Source organism: Centruroides vittatus, unplaced genomic scaffold (genome assembly GCF_030686945.1).
Source record: "Centruroides vittatus isolate TY-2023 unplaced genomic scaffold, ASM3068694v2 contig_1891, whole genome shotgun sequence".
Taxonomy (NCBI): Eukaryota; Metazoa; Arthropoda; class Arachnida; order Scorpiones; family Buthidae; genus Centruroides; species Centruroides vittatus.
Window position 1 is genome coordinate 186,630 of NW_027121163.1, and position 23,814 is coordinate 210,443.

Below are 23,814 nucleotides of genomic sequence, written 5' to 3' on the forward strand. Positions count from 1 at the left end.
AATGTGATATTGAGAATATACAAATTATTTAAAGAAATGAATTCATAAATTTTCTGTAAATTTAGCTCAAATTGGCTTGCAGATAATATATTTATCCAAAAATTACTTTATTGTGAGACTAATGAAAAAATATTTCAAATTATAGTTTATAAATTAGGATTGGCTGACATTTATTACCTTAAAATTTAGAACAGAAAAATTCATGAGTTGTCTAAATGAATAATGTGATTTCTTAATATATAAAGACCTAATTACCAGATTTTTTGGCAATATACTTAAGACTAATTTGCATGTCTCACATTAAATTTAATAATTTCAATAATTTAATATAATCAAAATTCCTTTCTAAGTTTTTAGAAGAAAAGAATGATCCTGGATGCAATTGAAATCTGCACCTTTTGTATACCACACAAACACATTACCAATTACACTACCCTACCCTGACCTCTTTCCGCTCTATTTCCAGACCTCAATTAATGCCAAATAACCAGATAATACAAATATATAATCAATTAATCTATTGTTATGTATTCTTCAATTTTCTGTGCAGTTAAAATATAGTTTGTGTGTCAAATTTTCTTATCGCAGCATTATTTAGGAATATTCTCATTATTATTAATATCACATTATATTTTTTGTGCTAAAATAAATCGCGTAAAAACTAATTTTTGTCAAATACGTACACGATGTCGTAAGCGTCGGGAGTGGTGCCGATAAAGTAACCGCCGGGCCTTAAACATTCGCTAATATTCTGAATCATTCTTTCCGCTTGACTTTCGCTTTCAAAACAATAGTGGAATGTAAACTGACAACTGACAAGATCAAACAGGATGTTGGGATCTTGGTAATGATCTTTCAGTCTAATCTAAAAATATAAAATTAAAGAAACATAGATTACAAAACAATGTAGCTTCAAATTCTATTTATTTTTTAATTTTGGATTAATAATATAAAATAATTTTAAAGAATAGAAAAAGTACAGTACTTTTTAAAAGACGCTACATCAATTTTTTTCCCAACTAAAGATGGGTCTACACGTTTGGTATTTGCCGACTGCACGTCCTTTTTCAAAAGAATGTGCAGCAAAAGTGTTTTTTCCATCTGGCAAGCACATACAATATGATTATTTTCCAGGCTTCGCTTCATTGTGGGAATTACAGATGTTTGTCCAAGATTCGTCCCATTTGATTAGGCATATACCAACAAGGAATAGGAAATGGCTAATGCCAGATATTTGTCGAGCAATGATGTGATGATTGAGTAAATCATCCAGAGTATTTGGTATTGCCCAAATGTTCATTCGGCATTCAGTGAATACCAAATGTGTGGAACCATCTTCATAAGAATTCTACCTTTACGTGTATTACAGAATATAACTTATATTACAATTCTCTAATTGAGTATTTAATTTAAAGCAGGTAGTCCTTGGTTAATGTAGTAGACATTTTCTTTGAAAGTAGCATGTCATGCAGACTTTCCATATAGTGACTATAGTAATAATGTCCTTTTGAACGACATTATACAAAAAGTGGTTTACAATAAAAAATTGCTCATAGCTAGTGAATCACATTAAAATGAAGATACATTGACTACAGACTGACCACCTGTATTTTCAAAATTAACCTTACACCAGTTTCAGTTGAGCCATTTGAAACATAACAGCAATTTAAATAAAATACAGTCGACTCTGCATAAGTCGACACCCCAAGGGGAAGCGGAAATGTGTCGAGTTATCCGATGTGACGACTAAAGCGAAGTTGGAAAAAAAACCACAAAACTACAATTAATAAGATACAGTAGTGCATTATACATTAGTATAGGCTTACAATACATTGTGTCCTCCATTTACAATTACTCTGTAGATAAAAAACTGAAAAATTCGTTTAGTGTTGTTTGTTTTCAGCACTTAACTGTCTTGACTTTCTTTTTCAACGATCACCAACGCCTTGAAAACATCATCTTCGCAATTGTTAATTGTTGGCAAGTAATGTCTAAGGATTCTTAATGCCTCTAGCATGCGAGAAAATGCAAAATTGGATTCTGGTGTGACATTGATGTAGATTGTATATTTTCTTTTTGTTTATCTGTTATTATTTTATACATAAAAATACATAACATGTTCGGGCATTTTTATTAATATGTGTGTATATATATATTAATATATTATTAAATATATTAATTATATATTAATAAATAAATCGAGTCCCCTCCTGAAAAAAAAAATGAGTTCACACCACACGTGTGGAGTAAATTCATTTTTTCGGGAGAGGGTGACAACTTATCGGAGTGTGGGACGGCAAAAGTACGTCGACTTATCCAGTGGTGACGAGTTAAACGGTGTTGAGTAAACCGGCGTTTTTTAACATTAATGCCTACGTAAGTCGGCCAGGACCACAGAAAGCTGACTACTTAACCAATGGTGTCGAGTTATCTGGGTGTCGACTTATGCGGACTCAACTGTATTTAATAATAAGAATTTGAGAAATCCTTATTCATAATTAGACCATTTCTAAACTTTCATAATTTGTTTATAATAAATATAAAATCAGCTTGCTTAATTTATATTAAAAAAATTAACTTGTTTTATTGTAAAATTGTTTCTGCTGCACAAAATATATAAATTTTAATTATACATTATTTTATAAAAAATCTCAAATTTCTTAAGGTATATGCATGCAAGCAGAAAAATTATGACGACAATCAGCATCGACAATTGGTTTCACCAATATTCTCTCTTAACTTTGACAAACATTAGATACAATTGGCCAGACTGTGTTAATGGGCTAACACTCATTATCGTGATAATTTTGTCACACGCATGCATCAAAATTAGAAAATATAATTGTGTGTAAAAAATAATTTTTAAAGAACCGTACTCACTTTAGTGCAATCTGCAGGAACGAATTCCACGGTGAAAGGTTCGGGATCACCAAATCGTTTACTGCTTCTTTTTATGTCTCGATACCTCTGCTGGCAGTGCTGTAACGACGTTTCTGCTATATCTGGGATTGCAGACAGGAAGAGATGTCACAAACACTTGGCCCATATATTACACCTGTAGGTGTACAATTATTGAACTGTCACGTAATTTCTATTGGGCATTTAGAGTAATTTTTACAGGGCGTTCCCTAACTGGTAATCTCTCTTGTCTCGTTTTTTAATTAGAATATAATTAAATAATTAACGACTTCAATTCAAATTTTGCCTTGTCTTAGAAAATAAAATCCCAATACTTTAATTCAAAATGCTTATTTTTGGTTCAAACTTCATATACCACTGACAGATCATTTCTATATCATCATAAGTAAAAAATTAATATAGTTTAAATACATTTAAAAAAAAACATTGATTTTGCTAGCTTTTCTGAAAATTAACTAAAGAATTATTAGCATATTTTCACAAATAAAGTTTTCTTAAAATGAGGAACATAAATGACTTTAATGGAGCAATAAAATAATTCTTTAAATAAATAAGTAAATAAAAAACATTAATCTAGAAATTATATATATAAATAAATCTGAAACAAAAATTTAAGGCTGAATAAGTATTGCAAAGAACAAAGCAAGAAATATTTATTATAGAATTTATAAATATATAATTTTTACTTTTCATTGAAGTATTTGTATTGGACCCTTCAACTGAACAAATTACTATAAGTATGGTTTTATTATTTTTGAATAGAAACATACATACATACATATATATATATATATATATGTATGTATGTATGTATATATATTACCGGCAAAACCCGATTTTATACCAAACTAGTTTAGAATTATTATTCAAGTATATTAATGGTTAATTTAAGTTCATCATAAAACACAAATAAGTTCATTTTTAATTTTAGTTTGATTTTAAAAGTTATTTTTATTATTTCGTTTGAATTTTTGAAAATATTTTCAAAAATTAATTACCTTTAAAAGTGCATGGTTTAATAAAAAAATACAAATTGATAAGTACTGATTAGCTTATTTTTATTTTATAGTTTTGTACAAGTGTTGTGTCACTTCTAATCAATACCGTTTTTAGTTAGTATTACCCTAGGTATCGAAGATGGCGGCTCGTCTCCGATTCCAGCGATCAGAAGACAGGTAACAGTGGGGACGCACGTTCTAACCTAACCTAACCTATTCTAATAATTTGGTTGCTAATAATTATGGTAATTTATTAGAATAGGTTAGGTTAGGTTAGAACGGGCGTCCCCACTGTTCCCTGTCTTCTGATTGCTGAAATCGGAGACGATCCGCCACCTTCGATATCTAGGATAACATCAACCCCGTTTTTTATAATTAAGTAGATTATGTTTGAATAAATATTGTTCATCTAATTGATTGCCTTTTAATTTTATTTTAACTATTAATATATTTAACCATTAATATACTTGAATAATAATTCTAAGCTAGTTTGGCCTAAGCAAAACTAGTTTGGCGTAAAATCGGGTTTTGCCGGTAACATATATGTATGTATGTTTCTATTCAAAAATAATAAAACCATAGTTATAGTAATTTGTTCAGTTGCAGTGTCCAATACAAATACTTCAATATATATAGCTTCATAATTTTGCTGTTATTAGATTTGTTTAATTAATGTTGCTGTATTACAAAGATTTTTAGATTAATTGCATATTATAGCTACACTCGATCATTAATATTGTATTGTGCATCTTTAATTTCAGGAAAAGTCAGTAAACTGTCACAAACTGATGTATAACAGCTAAAAATAGCAGTTAGTAATTTCTAAAGTGTCATTAGGTAACAATACAATCCACTTTGATGATTAATTGAGATAGAATACTCTTAGTTTAAAGTTTAATGATACATGTAAGTATTCAAACTTCACACTAAATTGCCAGATCTAGACTTTCTAACTCAAACCAACAAGGTGAGTAATTAATCAGATAAAAGTTACAAAATTTGACAATAGTGATTATTGGCTCGATTAATGTAGGAGAAAAATGAACAACTAAACTGTAAAGTGACTGGAAACTTCTTGAATACAGCTCCAAGTAATTTCCACCTGTTTGGACTGTTAAGAAATTACCTTGAAAGCATAAGTCTTGCAAATGATAAAAAGGTTGAACAGAAGGGGCATACATGGCCAAGACAGCAGATCAAAGACTTTTATGCAATGAGGAGATATGTGCATTTATAATGGTGAAGATTACGTTGAGAAACAAGAATTTCTAAATGTGACGATAAACATTTTTCAAGTTTGTATTTCATTTGGTATTTTTAACAGCCATCTGTAACATATTTACTGACTTTCTCTCATACTTTAGAGCAGGCCTGGCCAACCCACGGCCCGCAAGCAGCCCATCATGTTAAATTGTGTGGCCCGCTAAGCAATATTATATATCTATTAAAACTTTTGTTTCCCGTTATGTGTATACCAAAACAATTAAATAAATGAAAATGTGTCATTGTTATAATGCGCAAGTGTAAGTACAAACTCTTGGTATAACAATAAAATCTTATTCATTTTGTATTTGTTTTACTTTTTTAAAAGCATGTTTGCCTAAATTGTGGCCCACCGTAATGTTACGCGTGATCAAAATGGCCCACAAAACAATTTGGGTTGACCAGGCCTGCTTTAGAATTTTCTCTCTCAAAAGTGCTATTGATTTGGCCAAATAAAACTAGTTTGCCCAGTCTTGATAGTGACTTGCATTATATATTTACATCATCTTCAAGATTACGGACAATTTACTAATATGAAAAACTGTTGTTATATTTATAACAAAAATTTTTAATGAATTACATAACACAGTTAACACATTGCAAAAATTTTTATATAATATTTTAACATTTATTGCATTTAAAAAAAATTTTTAAACAATCCTAAAATAGATCTTACCATTTTAATTAAAAAATATAGGATTAATAAAAATCAGATCTTTTGAAATTTAAATATTATATTTTTATAAATTCTGCTATAAATTAATTTCTCTGTAGTAATGCAAACTGGAATTACTTGTGATGAAAATAAATGAAAATCTTTAGTATAATCTGGCATTAAAACGTTTAACAGAACAAATGTTTTCAAGTTATTTCACAACTCTTCCTCCCACAGGCACTCATTTTATATATTAGTACACAATTGTATGACTACCAAAAATATACCCACAACTGCTGTAAATGATCAGGCTAAATTTGGATATAATGATTATAAATTAGAAATGAATTTGGCATTAGAGTGAGGTATTAGGTGCCATCGTGTATTAAAATTAATAATTATATTATTTAATTATAATTATTAATTTTACTTACATATGACTACCTATAGCAGTCTTTCTCAAAGTTTTGACATCCTTGTATCCCTTCTTAAATTTTCACAAGTCCCCTTGTCAAAAAATCTTATGTAAACAGAAAATTCATACAACTCCATGCATCAGTGGTATGTTGCCACATACCTCCTGAAGATCTTTCGCATACCCTCGATGATATACATACAACACTTTGGAAAACATTGATAATTTGCAATTATCTTTTTCAAATGTAAAGTGTGTCAAAGTAATTTTTAATTTTTTTTTTACAAATCATCTATTATGCTATATAAAAATTTGTTACAATTGGAATTTAAAAATTTGTAAATCATGAAATTAATTTACAAATTAAAATTGTGATGTAAAAAATAAAACATTGAAATAAATTTCTCTGATATAAATTTCATTAAAAAAACATATGTAACAAATCACATCAATTTTATTGTATTAATTAAATTACACTTATTTTGTCAATGAAAATTCAAGCCCTGCTTTATAGATCTTTAAATTAATTATTTGTCTACCATAATTAAATACATTAAAACCAATGTGATGTAACTAACAATTTACACCTGTATCATTACTTGTTTTGCTAGATAGCATTATTCCTATTTCAAAAGCTGGCTATTGTTTTTAAACTTTCTGAAATTTTCAATTAATGTAGTACAGAATTTAATGTAATTTTTTTTAATTATTACAAATGAGCAAAGCCAAAAGGAAAAAGTAATTTTGGCATAAAATAAACATCCCATAGCTGTCTAATGATGTAAGATAAGTCTAAATACATCTTACCAGTTGACTGTGCTCATTCTGTTCCAGACAAATAAGATGCAATTGCAATAAACAATTTTCTAACAGCACCATTAATTAATGAGTATTCTATAACCATTTTTTCTTGTCGGAAACAGTCAAATATTCTCACATTAAAAAATATGTATTAACATAATATACAGCAAAACCCAGCAAAGAAAAATTTATGAACGAATGCACAGTTTCAGAAATGATAAAACAAATGTGGTCAGTTAACAATTTATACAGCAATAAACATTACTGATCAAATCACTATTCTATTAAAAAACTAGCAGATTACATTTTCATTACTGTTAGCAAGTTAAACATCTGTACTTCCTTGAATATCAAAGAAATGGGACGTAAGTTGATTTATCAAATAATCAAAACTGTTTTAAATGTCATTAGATAACACACAAATGTTTGAAGAAACAGACATTGAAGAATAATATAAAATGTGTTATTAAATCAAGAAAAACTGAAATTGTCTTTACTTTTCAATTTACCTTCACATAAGCATTTTTTGAACATTTGGTAATATTTATTTGACGTACATATGCTTGTTTAATTACTGTAACAAGAAAAAAAAAGATTAAAACTTTGACATCTCACCTGCACAGACTAAATGACTTATTCTTCCTTTTTTCCATTTAAGAAGATCGCCTCCTTTACCAGCTCCTATATCTAGTACAGATATTTTTCCATCATGTCTATTTGTTTCTTGAATTTTCTGAAGATATTCACCTAATTAGAAAAGGGCTACCATTTATATCAACAACATATACAGAGAATCTAATAATACAATATCATCTGTACGTGTGTAGTTCTACATTTGGTCCTTAACAAATCCCTTCAACTATTCTGTGGCCTTTTATTGATTCCCCACTTCTGTTTTTGCTAATACAGATATTATTATTATTATTAATAAATAAATAATGAAAATATGGTAATCTAGTGTTAATCCTTACACATTGCAGTTCGACCACAGAGCCTCTTCTACAGAACTTGGCTGTTTTTGGAACCTTAGAACTCTACTCTACTCATACACCTGCATGCAACTCACATAGTAATCTCCTTAACATACCCGCACGTCCCAATGGATGTCATTGTTTTTTGTCAAAAATCAGACAACACTATACTGCTCGTTTTGTGTGCTGCCAAAAAGGTGCCACCATTTCTTACATTCTTATGCATCAACAGTTACAGTGTTGCTAGTTATAGTTATTGTTGCATGTGATTTGAAGTATCGTGTGTCAAAATTATTATGCTATTGCTCATTGACCTGACTTTTAATGGCACTTTTACAGTTTTCTATTGTACGTGCCTTGTAGATCCCTTGATATCTGTTGTGTTGCATAGCACTTAAAGTGAATTTTATGTTGTTTGTTCAAATAAAATTATGAATAGGTATTATTTGTGTGACTCTTTAGTTCTTTCAACATGGGAACTAACTGAACTTCTTATTATTGTATGATCTTTTCACTTGACAAATGGATTCATACATTATCAAGGATTGTCAGAAACACATCCCTCAAGAATATCTTACTATGGAATTAAAACAGATAGTCAGGTTCCAGCAAGTACAGCACAACCAGAAAAAAGAACTAAGAGATCAATTTATTTCTCAGAAATAAAAACAGCAAGACAAGAAGCTAGTGTAACAAATGAAATAGGTATGTTGCACTATTCACAGTAAAATCATCTGTAGGAATTTTGAAAATAAATATTTTCTACTTGAATTATTTCAATAGATTAAATAAAAACATGTTAGAATTTTAAAATTCATTTGAAATTTTAACAATTTTGTGTCATTTAATAACTTTAACAATAATTAATTAGCAAATAAGTTTTATGATTATAAATATTTGTAAGTTAAAACAATGTATAAGTAAACAATATCAATGTAAATTATGTGGAAACATAAATAATCAATAGATTGGGGTCAGACTGACACCATGGCACCAAGAATAAGTTTTTAAATGTACAGTACCTAACATGGATTAAATCTGACACCCATCAACTTTGATCTAACAGGACCGTTCTGGCTACAAAAATACATAAATAATGTGTGAGAAGCAGTAACTTGAAAGGAACAACAACAGACTGAAATTTGATATGTTTATTTGTTACCTTTTTGTTATATTTAAAAAATATCATCATCATCATCAATGTACAAGTGTTTTATACAATAGAAACATCAGAAATAAAATCTTTACTTCTTGTATGGAAGAATAGTTTTTTCAGTTTTTAAGCAATTTCCAATAAACAGCCAAATGCTACGAGGCGTGTTTTTAAAGTAAGTACCGTTTTAATATAACGCCGCTGGAGCGCTGCAGTCGGCACTTAGTGCATGCGCGCTGTATACCTACATCCGTTGGGAAGCCACAAACGCCATTACGGAGCCAGCCGACTGTGTTTACTGTTGTTTGCGTATTATTGAAATGCCGCCGCTCATTGAGAATCCCGCCGACTGCGAAGTGCGTGCCATTATTCGTTTTCTCAGTGCTAAAGGCTCGAAAGCGGCTGAAATTCATTGCCAAATCAGTGAAGTTTATGGTGAAAGCGTTATGAGTGATGGAATGGTACGAAAATGGGTTAGGGCCCTTAGTAATGGCCGCACAAACATTCACGATGAGGAACGAAGTGGGCGACCTTCAGTCATTATCGACGATTTGATTGAAAAAGTGGACTGTCTACAGTCCACTTTTTCAATCGTGAATTGTCTGTTCTCTTTCACTAGAGTGAAAGAGAACAGACATCTGGCAGGGCAGTGCCATAACAATCACGACGAAGTCAAAACGACCGTTCTGCAGTGGTTGTCTCATCAGGCGGCAACATTCTTTGAGGATGGAATACAAAAGCTGGTCCCACGATACGATAAGTGTCTCAATATTAATGGGAATTATGTAGAAAAGTAGTGTAAAATATGGGCTTTCACATAAATAAAAGTTTTGTTAAAAATGTTTGCTTGTTTTTTTTTTATATTTCAAAACGGTACTTACTTTAAAAACACGCCTCGTATTAAAATTATTCAGTGATGATGATACTAAGTGCAAGATAATATTCAAGAGAAGAAATTTTCTGTAGTGTTTTTTACAATATTTCTCTGCTTACATATTTAACAGATTTATATTCTAAAATTTGTAACGTTTTAACATTTTTATATTAGACATATTTTGTACAGTTGATCAGATAAGTGTTACTGCAGTTTTTATTTAAAAAATGCTTTGTAAGAAAGAAACAAATAACCTTAAGAATATCATAAAAAGTAAATTTTATAATTTCTATACCAAAAAATATTTTTACTTATAAAAGGAGTGAATGTATTTGTAATACATCATAGTAATGATACTAGTGTATAAATTAAATTTAGTAATTAATTCATGCTTCTCATAACTTAGTTACTATAATCATTTATAATAATTACATTATAAATAAATAAGTATTTTAACTATGAATTTTATTTAACATGCTATTTTAATCATAAGCTGAATATTTACCTATGAGCATACTCTTGATCCAATTATTAAAATTACGTAAATAATATATGCGACAAGTAGTTCTCGCATCTTTTCCAGATTCTTCTAATTCGTTATAATGTTTAGCAACAATGGATGACAAGTTTCCCTATAAAAAAATATTTTTTTTAAAGAAAACTAATTACAAATTTCAACAATCTTAAGAAACAATATCAAAAATTTTGTTTCAAGTACCAGAATGACTGTAACAATTATTTTTTTATACTGCATATACAAGACATTGAACAACCAAATATTAAATTCTTATCTTTAAGATTTTTATTTTATTTTGATTAATTCTCCATTATATCTATAAAAAAAATTTGCTTTTAAATGAAAACTTTTTAATTTTATAGATCATGGTAAACTATCAATATGATTATAATTATGGACAATTAAAGGTTTATGTGAGTGACATAATTAAAATATTAATTCTGTTATATAATAGCATTAATATATTATTGTTGTTATTGGATTGTCCCTTACTTTGCTGATACTAGTGCCTAGGACTAAACCATATTAATATCAAATCATAGCTACAGATAATGATGTTATTTTATTTGTATACATATCTGTATTTAAGAATTTCCTGACTATGTGACATGTATTTAGTATGACTGCTTTCTGTAATGTAATATGCTGCTATCAAAGCATAATGTTTTTAGAATTTTGTGCACTGTACATATGATACAATACCTGTGCAAGAAAGAACTCTAGCAAAGTAAGTAGTTCATCTATTCTCCAGAGTTGGATAGCATTACAAAACGCTATACTAAAAAAATGGTTACTAGTATTTTTGCAAAATGCTGAAATGACATTTTCAGATAGAATGGATAGCATTATAAACTGGCAACTGTTCGTTCTAATCAAATATGCTCAACTATATTTACATTTCTTTCATCATATAAATAGCAGTCTGTCTTTATGATAATGTATGTATAATTTTAAGATTTTAATCAGTTAATATTAAAACAAAGGGATTTAATGTATAAACAGAAGCAGTGGACTCTTGACTTAGTGATCAACCAATAGAGTGAACAATTCTGTCGATTTTTACTATTGTTTACGTATATAGGGATAGGGACTGTGGAGTTAGAATCAAAAGCAAATTTGTTGCTATAGAAGTCATAATTGGTAAAAATGGACCAACTCAGACTCGTTTTTATTGTTCTTTATATTAAGCTCCTAATAGAAGCATAAACCTCCTATCTTGCATTGTAGGAGTCTTCTGTAATACTAGATCTTATTTTATGTTGATTTTCTATTTCATGATCTTTCTTAGAATATCACTAATTACTGTTGATTTTCTCTTCAGAAATTTATAGTTGAATATATTTTACCGGGTAATTCTAAATTTTTGTCATCAAAAGATTCATACAAAACAGCTAAGAAAATCTGGGTTAAATTGGTTTTTTGAATACTTTACTATAATCACAGATAAAAAAAATTTTGTGTCAATGTGTAATCTATATATATAAAAACGAATGTGTGTCTGTGTCTGTGTCTGTGTGTGTGTGTGTGTGTTTGTCCTTCATGCATTACCACACCATTTATCTGATTGCCAGGAAACTTCGGGAAGTTGTTTAATACACTCCCGCGAAGGTTTCTGGCATATGTGAAGACCACCATTTCCCCCCTTTCAAAAATATATTTATATATGGATTAAGGCTTTTATGTCCAACAGATGACACTAACTTCCGACGACCTAAGTTCGCTTTTCTGTGAGAACGGACTAAAGCAGATCATTTTCTACTATCTATATAAATAAAATATAACGTTTGTTTGTTCCTACCGATTCCTTTGAAATTTTGACACAACGTTGCTTTCAAATACGCACGTGTTTTTATATAATATACATGTCAAAATTCCCCCTACTGGTTGGAGATGATTGGGATTAAGGCTTACCGTGAAGAACTTGGCTTCTATTATACTATTTTAGATGCGGTTTTTGATTGCGTTTTAATAGGGTACGTCAAGAGAATGTACACTAAGAAGGGATTTTTTGAAATTCTCCCCACGGGGGAAATGTTATACATTTATAATAGATACATTTTGAGCCACAACAACGCGTGGCCAGGTCAGCTAGTTGAAAATAAAAATGATAGTGGTGATCATGAAAAAACAAAAGATAAGTACTTTCAGTTTTAATGTGAATTCCTTATGATTCATCTAAACAATTGCTTAAAAGAGTAGCCTGATTGATAGTGATGAAATGCCATTCTAAGTTAATACAATCAAAGTATGTTTTAAACTATTATTTAGAGGCAGGAGTCAGAGTCAACCTTGTGAAATTTTGAGTCAGAATTGGAGACTTGGTGCCCTATTCTGGTCATCGTCTCTCATCTTTCACAAGCCAGCTGATTGGATAATCATTTGTTTACATCTCGAGAGATCATCGCATCTCTCTAAACGCGATTCTGGACAACTTTTTCTCTCTTCGCTTCTCTCGTTTATCAGAGACGAGTGGATAGTTGTCTTTTATCTCGATTTCATTATATCCAATACGGACGACTGGATGCTATTTGCACCGTACAATCGTATTAGAGAACTTTCTCTATCTCAGCAAAAATATTTCATGAGAGAAAACGCTTGATTTTTTTTTCTAATACCTACACTGATTCCATTTTTTTTAAATTATCCTACATCAATTATTGAACTATCGAATATGATGTTAATCTTACTTAGATAGGTTAAAATAATATAGTAAGAAATAAATATTAAATTTAAATTGTGATCCATATGTGTTAAATTTCTCGAAGTCAGATAAAAGAGAGTAATTTTAAACAAACAGAGGAATAGTAGGACATGCACAAGACCCTTTGAAAACAGCAGGAGTCGTCTACAAACTAATATGTACATGCCCAGAAAGTAAGATCTACGTTGGAGAAACGGGAAGACAGCTTGAACAACGTGTTAAAGAGCATGAAGCGGCAATTCGCCTGAAGCGAAGTGAATCTCCATGGTATCAACATTGTAAAAATAATAATTGTATCATAAATAGAAATAGTATCAAAATATTGTATAAATTTGAAAATATTGTAACAAGACGTATCGCGGAACATTATTGTATCAAAAATTATGCAAATTATGTCATCAATCTGAATACCGGATTATCTGTAGATGCATGCTGGGAAAATTTGATAGAATATAAATGTAACACTGTCGTAAAGGTGTAATATCCACTGAAGAGGCAAAGAAAATCTTGCGAAATGCATTTGGATATTTTGAATGATAACGCATGGTTGGTGAATAATAAAGTAAGAAGTATTTATTAATTTCCAAGGTGTCCATCTCAGTTCTTAGCTCTTTCGAAGTCGGATAGAAAAGAGTTATTTTACAAACTCGTTTATTTTTAAGAAATTTTACAATTTTTTAAAGATTATTGTTTTTTAAAAGTAATTTTAACTTGTTCATTTCTGGAAATATACTTTTTTAGAATTATTGTTTTAACTTACTTAATAACCGATCCCATTGTTTTTGATTTTAATTTTATAACTTAGTTAGATAGTTAAGGAAAAATTAGATGGTAATATTTCAAAAAATATCTAAGTACGCATGCTTTTCTAACTTAACAAATAAAAATTTTAATAACCTAAGAGACAAACTGACATTACAACCTGTAAAAACATTATAAAACATAACTTCGTCAAAATTACGTACTTTCCTTGTCATGTGATCTATGATTACATACTCTGCATTTTCAAAAATTTTACAATTTCATTGGTTAAAATTCTATACTGTGTTGCACGCGCAGATAACCCGAATGTGTATAATCAACCGAATAGAATCGTGGCGTCAATGACAAAGACAAGATCGTTACAAATTACCAGAATCTCCACTGTGTATGAGAGACGAATTTCGTCTCTCGCTTTGATGTCATTCGTCGGTGAAAGAAAAGACGAGAGATAAGTGACCAGAATATGGCCCTTGGTCTGTCAACCCCACAGTCCTGATAATAATTCAAGCATTATCCACAGTAAGCTAATTTCTTGACAGATAGTGACATGATTTGACGGTGGTTCTACTGAATTCATTTTGGATGGAATAGCTTCCATCTATTAATTCCTGCATAGCTCTGTCTACTGTCTGTTTCACAGTAGTTCCACATTGATTGTCTGCAGATTGTTATAATGGAAAAATTACAGTGAAATAGTTATGTTTAATGACACTAAACAATTGGAATTTTTGATCAATGCTTTATAGTTTATTTTTCAAAGTTTTTTGTGATTTATTTTTAAAAACATACAAATATTCAAAACAAATACTTTTCTTATTAAAATATGTTTTTTTTAAAAATGATTCCACCATCAGTAATAATAAACCTATGTGGATTTAAAATATTTAGCAATGTCATATGTTCGTGGTGGCTGGCAGCAACCCAAAACAGTTAATATAGTAAATAAATGTAATTTAGTCCTTTGAGAGCCCCCTGTTTACTGTATGAAATATAATTTATAATATTTTGATATAAATAAAAAATACAATACAAAAATTGCTTGTTTAAACTACAATAAAGTGTATTTTATACAAAAAATATTTTCAACCACCATTTGATCATAATCTGCTTATAAATGGTAAAATTAAATCTTTTACTGAAAATGCTTCCTATAAAATTCACTTAATTATTTGCTTGAGAATACAAATAATTATTTTATGGAAAAGATTGTTCAAAGTTTTGTGAAAGTAACTATTATTATTTACAAATACAAAAGGTTATCAGTTTTGTAGTGTTAATTATGAATTTTATTAAGAAACACAATGTTTGTGACACATACAAATGTATATTCATTGAGTAACTTACAAAGAACAAACTTATTGGAGGTTATTCATAAATTACATAACACAGATATGAGTGGGTAATTATGTAGGTAATTGTTACAATAGATTTGAATACTAACCCACCCATTTGATCCCTACATAATACCAGGGTGTCAACCCCAACAAAATGATTCATTTTTGTTTCTGAAGTATCGTATTAAGAACTGTATTGTTTGTCCCTGCTTTGTAATTGTATGCACATGTAATTAATAAAACAATGTAATGTTCTCCCATGCTGTGTATTATTTTTTAGTACAATTAAGTGGGTTGTCAACTGAGGAAGTCCATTATATACTTTTGGGGGTGGGTATGGGAAACAGTGTTATGGGAAAATGTGATTGTAGTGGATGATCCTTATTTATATACAACTGCCAATACTTTACAACATATAAATAATGCAAGCATTACTTATATGTTGTTAAAAATATACAAGTTTTAATACAGTAAATTGTTCATACCTCAGCTGCTTCAGATTCAGCCATAATTATATTTCTTTGATGTTATAAATTCAAATATATCTGAAATAAAAAATGAAATAAAATGAAGTAAATTATTGTAAGAATTACCATAACATCATGTATTTTATTCTTTGACACAGAACTCTTTTAAACTTTTAATACCTAATTTCTAACAAAAATGCTCATATAGCTATTAATTGTTGAAAATTAGTTAATTTTTCTGCTTATACTCGTATAATAACTGAAACCATACAATGATAAACTTCATAAGTACATGCATCAATAATTACTGAAAATTTTAACAATCTTTAGTAAGTTTTAGATGAATATATTTATTGAAAAAGTTGGAAAGAGCTCTTGCACAGCTGCTGTAAAACATAACTGTTAAATAAAAAAACACACACTTTCTACTCTCCAATTTCACTAGTGCAATTTTTAAACTTTTCACATATGCACTTCAAAGAAATTCCTAATACCAAGATTATTTAATTTGGATATTTTGATGGGTACAAAAGATCATCATTCATTTTAGTAAGAACTCAGAGTATAGCTCTATTCAGTTATATGTAGTTGTTCAATACATAATATTAAGGTGACCAACCTTTTTACAATGAAAAGGAGGACACAAATAAATTGAAATACAAAATATCATAAATAAAAGAAACATTTTATTCATTGCAACAATAATACAATATAATAATCACTACTGTATGCATATGTGCCATGTCGTTTTTCAGTAAGAAGTAAACAAAACCACTTGCACGTGGCACGCTCTCTCAAGGTCTTCCATGTGAATGCATGCGTCTTGCCACACTGTACCGAGTCTTGATGAATCGTTATGTCAAATACAAAGACATCACACGCAACAGATCAACTCAGCATCGATCAAATACAGAGATTTACAGATTAGTCTACAAATATTGAAAAGGAGGAAATGTAGGAGGACACTTTTCAAGGGAGGACAGACCTTACAAAAGGAGGATGATTGGTCACCTTAATAATATTCAATTTATACAAGAAAAAGTCAAATGAAAACCTTAAATTGTAAATACATTCCAATGTATTAATTATGGTTGTAATACAACTGCACTAATCTTTAACATAGTTTCCATTTTTTGTAATGCATACCTTCCACTGGTCATAAAAGTCCACAGATTCCTCTGAAATAGATTCTATTGATTATACAGATACTTGTGAACCACTATCTGTCTTTCATCATCTGATCACAGACCATTTCATATATATCATAGCCAGATAATGTCTGATACTCAGCTGGAGATCTGGAAGTCTTATAAAATTCAAGAGTCCATTTTCAGTAACATGCAATCTGTTACATTTATTAAGTAAATAAACTGGTCTCGATATGGTAATTTTTGTGTAATGAAAACTCTGCTATTCAGTGCCTCTTTAAACGGTCTAAATAAGTGTAATCACCTGAGTCAATGTGTAATGAATATGGAGGGTGTGATAAACACTCCATGTGTAATTCCTCCATACTTGTAACTATAGAATGGACAATATGTGATTTTGCATTATCCTGTTGCAGAAGAATCCCATAAAGTTAAACATGGAAGACATAATATGCTGAATCAAGACTATTGTTCAATAATTCAGTCACTGCATCCACCATAATATGATGATTCTCCTGTATGATGTTTTTAACTCTAGCTCTTAACTGTGGTGTCACAACTTAATGAGCCTTGTCTGGTCAGAACATTAGTCATTAAAGTCACACATCTTCAAACTTTATACTTTCTGAAGATAAAGGCAATTTCAAACTAAGTCTTCATTCCACAATGAATTTCTGCTGTTTTTATCCCTTCACTATAACATATCTAATAACAGGACACTGCTTTTCTCTGATGACTTAAATGGTAAGACTATCTTAAACTGTTGCTGTTATCTCATAAATGTAGCAAGATATGTGCTGCCACCTATTACCCAATTTCCACATGGCCAACAATATTGCCAATTTTGAAAAATATTACAAAGTTTTAGAATTTTACACACATTTTAAGATTTTTATTTGACTGATCTATGTATACAGATAATCCAATACAATAGATTCTGAAAGCTGCTTATTCAAAGTTTGATTTTTAGTTATTATTTTAGGTATGTAGGCATTTTTAAGCTGTCATTTTTTGTGCAACCAGCTTCAGCATATGATCGATAACACAAAATGATTATCAGGTATTGCTATCATTCTTATTTACTGCTTTAAGTACTAAACATTAATCATTTTAATTGATATTTGCTTACTTTTTCAATTATATCAATTACAAACTGAATGAATTACTATTAATTAATAATAATTACAAGTAATCAATCTTTAATTTATACATTTAAATGTATAATTAAACCAAACGACTGCCAAATTATCAGGCTATTGTACGGCTAAGTAAACGATTAGAAAATTCATTAACTTGTCTAGAGGTAGGCAGTTATGCCACCATTTTGTGTTAACTTTAATAATTATAATAAATTAATTTTTAATTTAGAATTTCTGGAAGAAAAGAATCAGCCCAGAGTGGGACTCGAATCTGCAACTCCTGCACACCATACAGATGCATTGCCAGTTAGGCTACCTGGACCTCTGCCCAATTGAGACCCACTCCAGGATGGTTATTATAAAAATTAATATGAGATGGCAGCATAACCACCTATTCTAGACTAATTTGTTGCCAATTATTTATTTAGCCACATAACAGCACGGTAATTTGGCAGTCATTTGGTTACATTTAAATGTTTCAATGTGTCTTTTTAACATTAAAGTCAATAAAACTAGAATTTCCAGTAATTACAGTCTTATTCACTTAATGTTATTTGTCAGTTATCATCATCAGTATAAGTGAGTATCAAAATGATTACAACAAGTGGATTCTGCTGTACAATAATGCATAATTATTGCATTAATTATTAAATACTGAACGTAGCAATTTCACTGTAATTCTGTGCACCTAGTACAACTTAATTAGGACTTTTTGCCCTTACTAAAATGAAAACAATATAAAATTGCACAGTGCTCTAAAATAGTACACCAGCTGTTTACCGAAGTAGCAAAAATATCTATCATTCTGAAAGGAATGAGTTCAATTAACTGGTTCAAAGTCTTGGTGGTGTGGTTTAGATATATCAGACTATTTTTTTCATCATCTGAACATTCTATTAGGAATCTGATACACTTTTTTTTATTCTTCCTGCCTTATGGTCACTAAGAGGGTTTTTCGTGTCCATCACAAGTTCAGTCATGAAAAAGACATGACATTGGATCAAACTAAACAGAAAACATCCTTGAGAATCCAGTCTGGACTCAGACCAAATCCTCAAAATATATTATACAGGCTTTGCCACCTCATTCATTCAATCATTAGAAACAGATCTGTTTACAATGAAAAATTGAAGCCTGTAATATAGTTTATAATGTGGTGCATCACATCAATAAATCAAGCAGTTAGCAAAGAAATACTTCTTATAAAAACATCAAACAAAATTGAAGCGTGAAAGCAGAATAAAATGTCTAAAAACAAAACAATATCTTATAATCGAGATGGGTTGATAATAATAATAATATATTCATATTAACAGTAAGAGTTGAAAGTTGAAATTTGGTACACACTTTGAGTACATCACGAGAATGCACACTAAAAAGAAATTTTTGAAAATTCTATTCTACTATTTCAGATGTGGTTTTTTGTGTTTTTGCAGAAAATCAAACATATTTTTAGACCCATCTAAAAATGTTCTAATTAGCCTCGGAAGAGGGGTCCTAATTCTTGCACCTGATGAAAATGGATAAGATCAGCTATTTAACTATAAAGGTTATCTTCGATGTGATAAACTCTTATCTAAGATAACCTTTGTAAATCAAATACTATAATATAATATAGTAGAAGGGTTAGAAGTACAAAGTAATCTGATAAGCTTAATCTTTGCTGTTGTTATTTTTTGCCCAAGCAACGCAAGGGTTCGGCTCATCTGCTAGTTAAAAATAAAATAGTTTAACGTTACACAAATGCAGGGTGTCCAAAAAGTTACAGGAAAAAATTTTGTAATGACATTAAAGTTACATATATAGAATTGCATCTGAGATACGAGACCTCACTCCCCAGAATTTTTATCTCCAGATTGCACTGAACAGACAAGTACAAGAACATTCTGGACACTCTGGAGAAGCTGAAAATGGCAATTATCCAATACACCAAACAGATCACTCTGCCACTCTGCAAAATCTGTTTGACATGTTGCATCACATATAGAAGTCTTTAGGTCTCTGAGGAACATTTCCATCATTTGCATTAAAAGAAATTGCAACATATGTAAAACTTCCACTTAAACCTTTTCCACTGAATAACTTTTCAAACACCCTATACAGTAAAACCCCGCTTAACACTGCCTTGATTAACACTGATTCGATATAACATGGTCTGCTCGAAGCCTAAAAAAACTCAAAATTTACATTGATTCAAATTATCGCGGCATTTCATTGATTCGTACATAATACAATTATTCCCAAACAGTAACCAATCAGCAAAAGGTGGCAATTCATAGTAGCACTGTACTTCCCTTAAATCTATGTTTGTGGTGCAATTTTGAAAAAAATATATCATGGATGCCGTAGGCAATATTGACTTCTCTTGGCAAGAATTAACTGATAAATGCATGAACAAAGTATGAAAGAAGTTATGGCTGAAGGTATCCAAGAACTCTCAACAAGAAGAGCCTATTGCTGTATCATTAGGTTGACCAAATTGTCAACCTAATCGATAGTGGGACTAGGAGATGTAGACAAGCAGGATATTCAGGAGTTACTGCAGGTTTCTGGTAACAGCCTTACTAACAGTGACTTTCAACAACTGGCAGAACAAGGAATTCATGTAGAACTGGAAAATAGTGATTCTGAAAACAAAGAGCCCAAAGAATTTCTCTACAGATTTCCTTAGTAAAAGTTTGGTAACGATAACCATAATCATTGAAATTGTAGAGAATGATCCAGATTTTGAAAGGAGTGCAAAAGCAAAACAAGACATTTTGGATGCGATTTTCTGCTACCGACATTTGCTTAAGGAAAGAAAAAAGCGACAAATGAAACTTCATGACTTTATTGCAAAAAAAACAAGAATTTCAGAAAAGTCAGGACCTTCATCCAAAAAATGAACTTTACATTTCTATGTGCATATTTTTCTGTGTTATTTAACATATATTATTATGCAAATTAACATAAAAATAACTTGAAGTAAAATCTGTTTATTTTTGGTTGCATGTTCTTTCCCTATTTACTCTATGTTAAAATGACCTCGTTTAATGCTGTTTCGTTTAGCGTTTTGTCATCTAGGAACGTATCCCCCGCAGTAAGCCAGGGCTTACTGTATTTATTACCATTAACAAGAGTTAAGGGTAGAAGTAATGTTAGAAATTTACATGTAGAATATATAGTATAAAGCAGTGTTTCTCAATCTTTTTCTCAGACCAGTAAAATTATGGATAATTTTATATGGACCAGTAAATTAAATGAAATATGCTTATTTATTACTTATTACCCTTATCTAAAGTTATTGTACATAAAAAAAGTACATATAATAACTAGATTATTATTTGAGAAACACTGGTACCTATATCCAGTACATTTACCAGTGTTTCTCAACTTCTACCCTTAGCTCTTGATAGCTGTATAGTATATACTATACAGCTATCAAGTAGAAGTTACCTCTGTATTTACAGTATATAACAAGGGTGGCCAAACCTTGTCATGTCAAGAACCATACATTGCCACTGGAAATAAACAAAGGCCGTCACATATTTACAGGATTTTGACTATATACTTATCACTGTTCTATAATAAATGTCACAGTTACTATACTCCTTCAATCATTAAACAATCTTTTAACTCCTTTGACTTTATAAATGTATCCTAAGTTTCAGTTATTCTTTCAGTTGCTTATTTGAAGTTGTTATGAGTTACACTTACAATTCCTGTATATATTATATTACACTGTATAATAGACAGAAAACTTACAAAAACATTATATATGTGTAAGTAATATGTATAAAGTTTATAATTAGGCAAGCCATCTTCACAGGAAGCATCATAAGACAACCCCATTCTCAATGACACACAACAATAACCAGGGATAGAGAACCGGAGTCGAAGTAAATTTTAAAAAATACCAACTCGGGAGTCGTATATTTTTCTGCCAACTCCCCATCGCCAACAATAATAGATCATCTCTGACATAACGGGAAAAATTATCATGCAACGCCCCTTTCGATATTCAACCAAGTAGCAAGGCATTGTTGAGTCTTCAGAAGATAACAAGGACTCCACATTTCGGGCAAATATTTTCTACAAAATGCCCATTATTGTGCTTGCTCATCCTTTAAGGAAGCCACATCCACCAGGCTCTCAACAAAGGAAAATCCAGTCGTTGACCACCAGAAACAATCATGCAACTACCACAATCGAAATATTTTTTCATAACATAAACAACAATCTAATTAAAAACTGTTTTTTCCACAAGTACAGAGCAAACTTTATTTTCACATTCAAATACAGTAGAGCGTCGTTTATCCGAAAGCCAATCAACCGAAAGCTTTCCAGTCGGACTGTGTCGTGCTGAATCGAATGTTTTTGATACTAGATTAACTTCTAAAGTATAATTTTTTTGTTTTTATATTTTTCAATATATTTATTTTATTCGTACAAAATAAAGAAATAATTTTTAACGATACAATAGCCACGATTATTATTATAAAAATTTTCATTAGGCTTAAAATCGACGAAAATTCAACACGAAGTGACACGCAAGGGAGAAAAATTTCAACACGGGATAGATTAATATATTTTTTCGTATATAATCGGTTATCCGAACAACCCCAGTCCCCAATTGATTCGAATAAACAACGCTCTACTGTATTACTTTTTGCATTACTCCATATCATAATAAAAAATATCAAAGTCCAAAACAGCTTTAAACGGTCAACTACCGGCACCATTACACAACACGAGAGCCAAAGGCAGCCGGCGAGCCAGAGTTTAGCTACCATTAGTATATACGTTTAACCAGTAGTAGTCAACCCGGTCCCTACCACCAACTAGTGGGCAATTTGAGCTTTTGTGGTGGTCGGTAGGGGTTTTGTCCAATGCCGAAGCTACTTTCCATTATCACTGCACATCTATGACTCACCGACAGAGCAGGTCGTACTGTAACAGTGGCCATCACTCAAGTCAAGCTCGTTTCGTGGTGTGGTCGGCGTTGCCAGATTTAGCTACTTTTTTCAGTTTGACGTAAAAAAAAACACTTGGCGCACTGGCAAAAAAATTTCTGTGTATTATAAACATATGCAAAATATAAATAAAAAGATAAATTTAACTACATATTTTTACTAAATCGACACTCAAAAATTACAAGTACTCTGCAGTTGCGCTAAATTAACTTACTGTGGAACCAGTGGGCAGTTAGAAAATTTTACTACCAACAAAAATACAAAAGTGCACAGTAGGTATAAAAAGGTTGACTATCCCTGCATTAACTATTTAGTCCACGTGACTAAGCAGAGTACTGGAGGTTGTATAGTTTTAAAGGAAAGTGGAGGCTCTCCCCAACCCGGATACCAACCACTCACATCGAAACACACGATTATATGCAAAGCATCGATCGAAGCAAGCCCAGACGAGGCGAAGCATGGAAAATAGGCAGTGTATCAATGCACGTTACAAACAGACCATTGGAGGCAAATATCTTGCAAAGGGTCACACGTAACGGATTACTCCCTATGGAATTTCAGGACTTTGATTACATATTTGAACTCAGGGGACCGAGAAGAGTTCAACTGTACCCTATTTTTGGACCGGAGACGAAAAATAAAAAAGTTATCACACTTTTTAAGTTACCATACTTTTTTAATGCTCTCATGCAGACGGCACCGTAGTTGCTAGTATTGCCATCTTGCGGTAAAGTCTGCAAACCGT

General features: G+C 30.8%; 2 protein-coding genes across 2 annotated transcripts in view; both read right to left on the reverse strand.

Annotated features, from left to right (window-relative positions):
• Positions 1-23,814, reverse strand: part of LOC136970051 (calbindin-32-like) — a 211,602-nt gene that overhangs the window by 125,185 nt on the left and 62,603 nt on the right. The window lies entirely within an intron of this gene.
• The window catches only part of Rnmt (RNA guanine-7 methyltransferase), a 30,240-nt gene that overhangs the window by 5,347 nt on the left and 1,079 nt on the right, over positions 1-23,814 (reverse strand). The window contains exons 2-6 of the mRNA XM_067264416.1: positions 15,849-15,908; positions 10,555-10,681; positions 7,667-7,798; positions 2,881-3,002; positions 684-865 (exon numbers count right to left, since the gene is read on the reverse strand). Of these exons, the coding sequence (XP_067120517.1) occupies positions 684-865; positions 2,881-3,002; positions 7,667-7,798; positions 10,555-10,681; positions 15,849-15,872 (587 nt within the window). The 5' untranslated portion in view covers positions 15,873-15,908. The remainder of the gene's footprint in view (positions 1-683; positions 866-2,880; positions 3,003-7,666; positions 7,799-10,554; positions 10,682-15,848; positions 15,909-23,814) is intronic.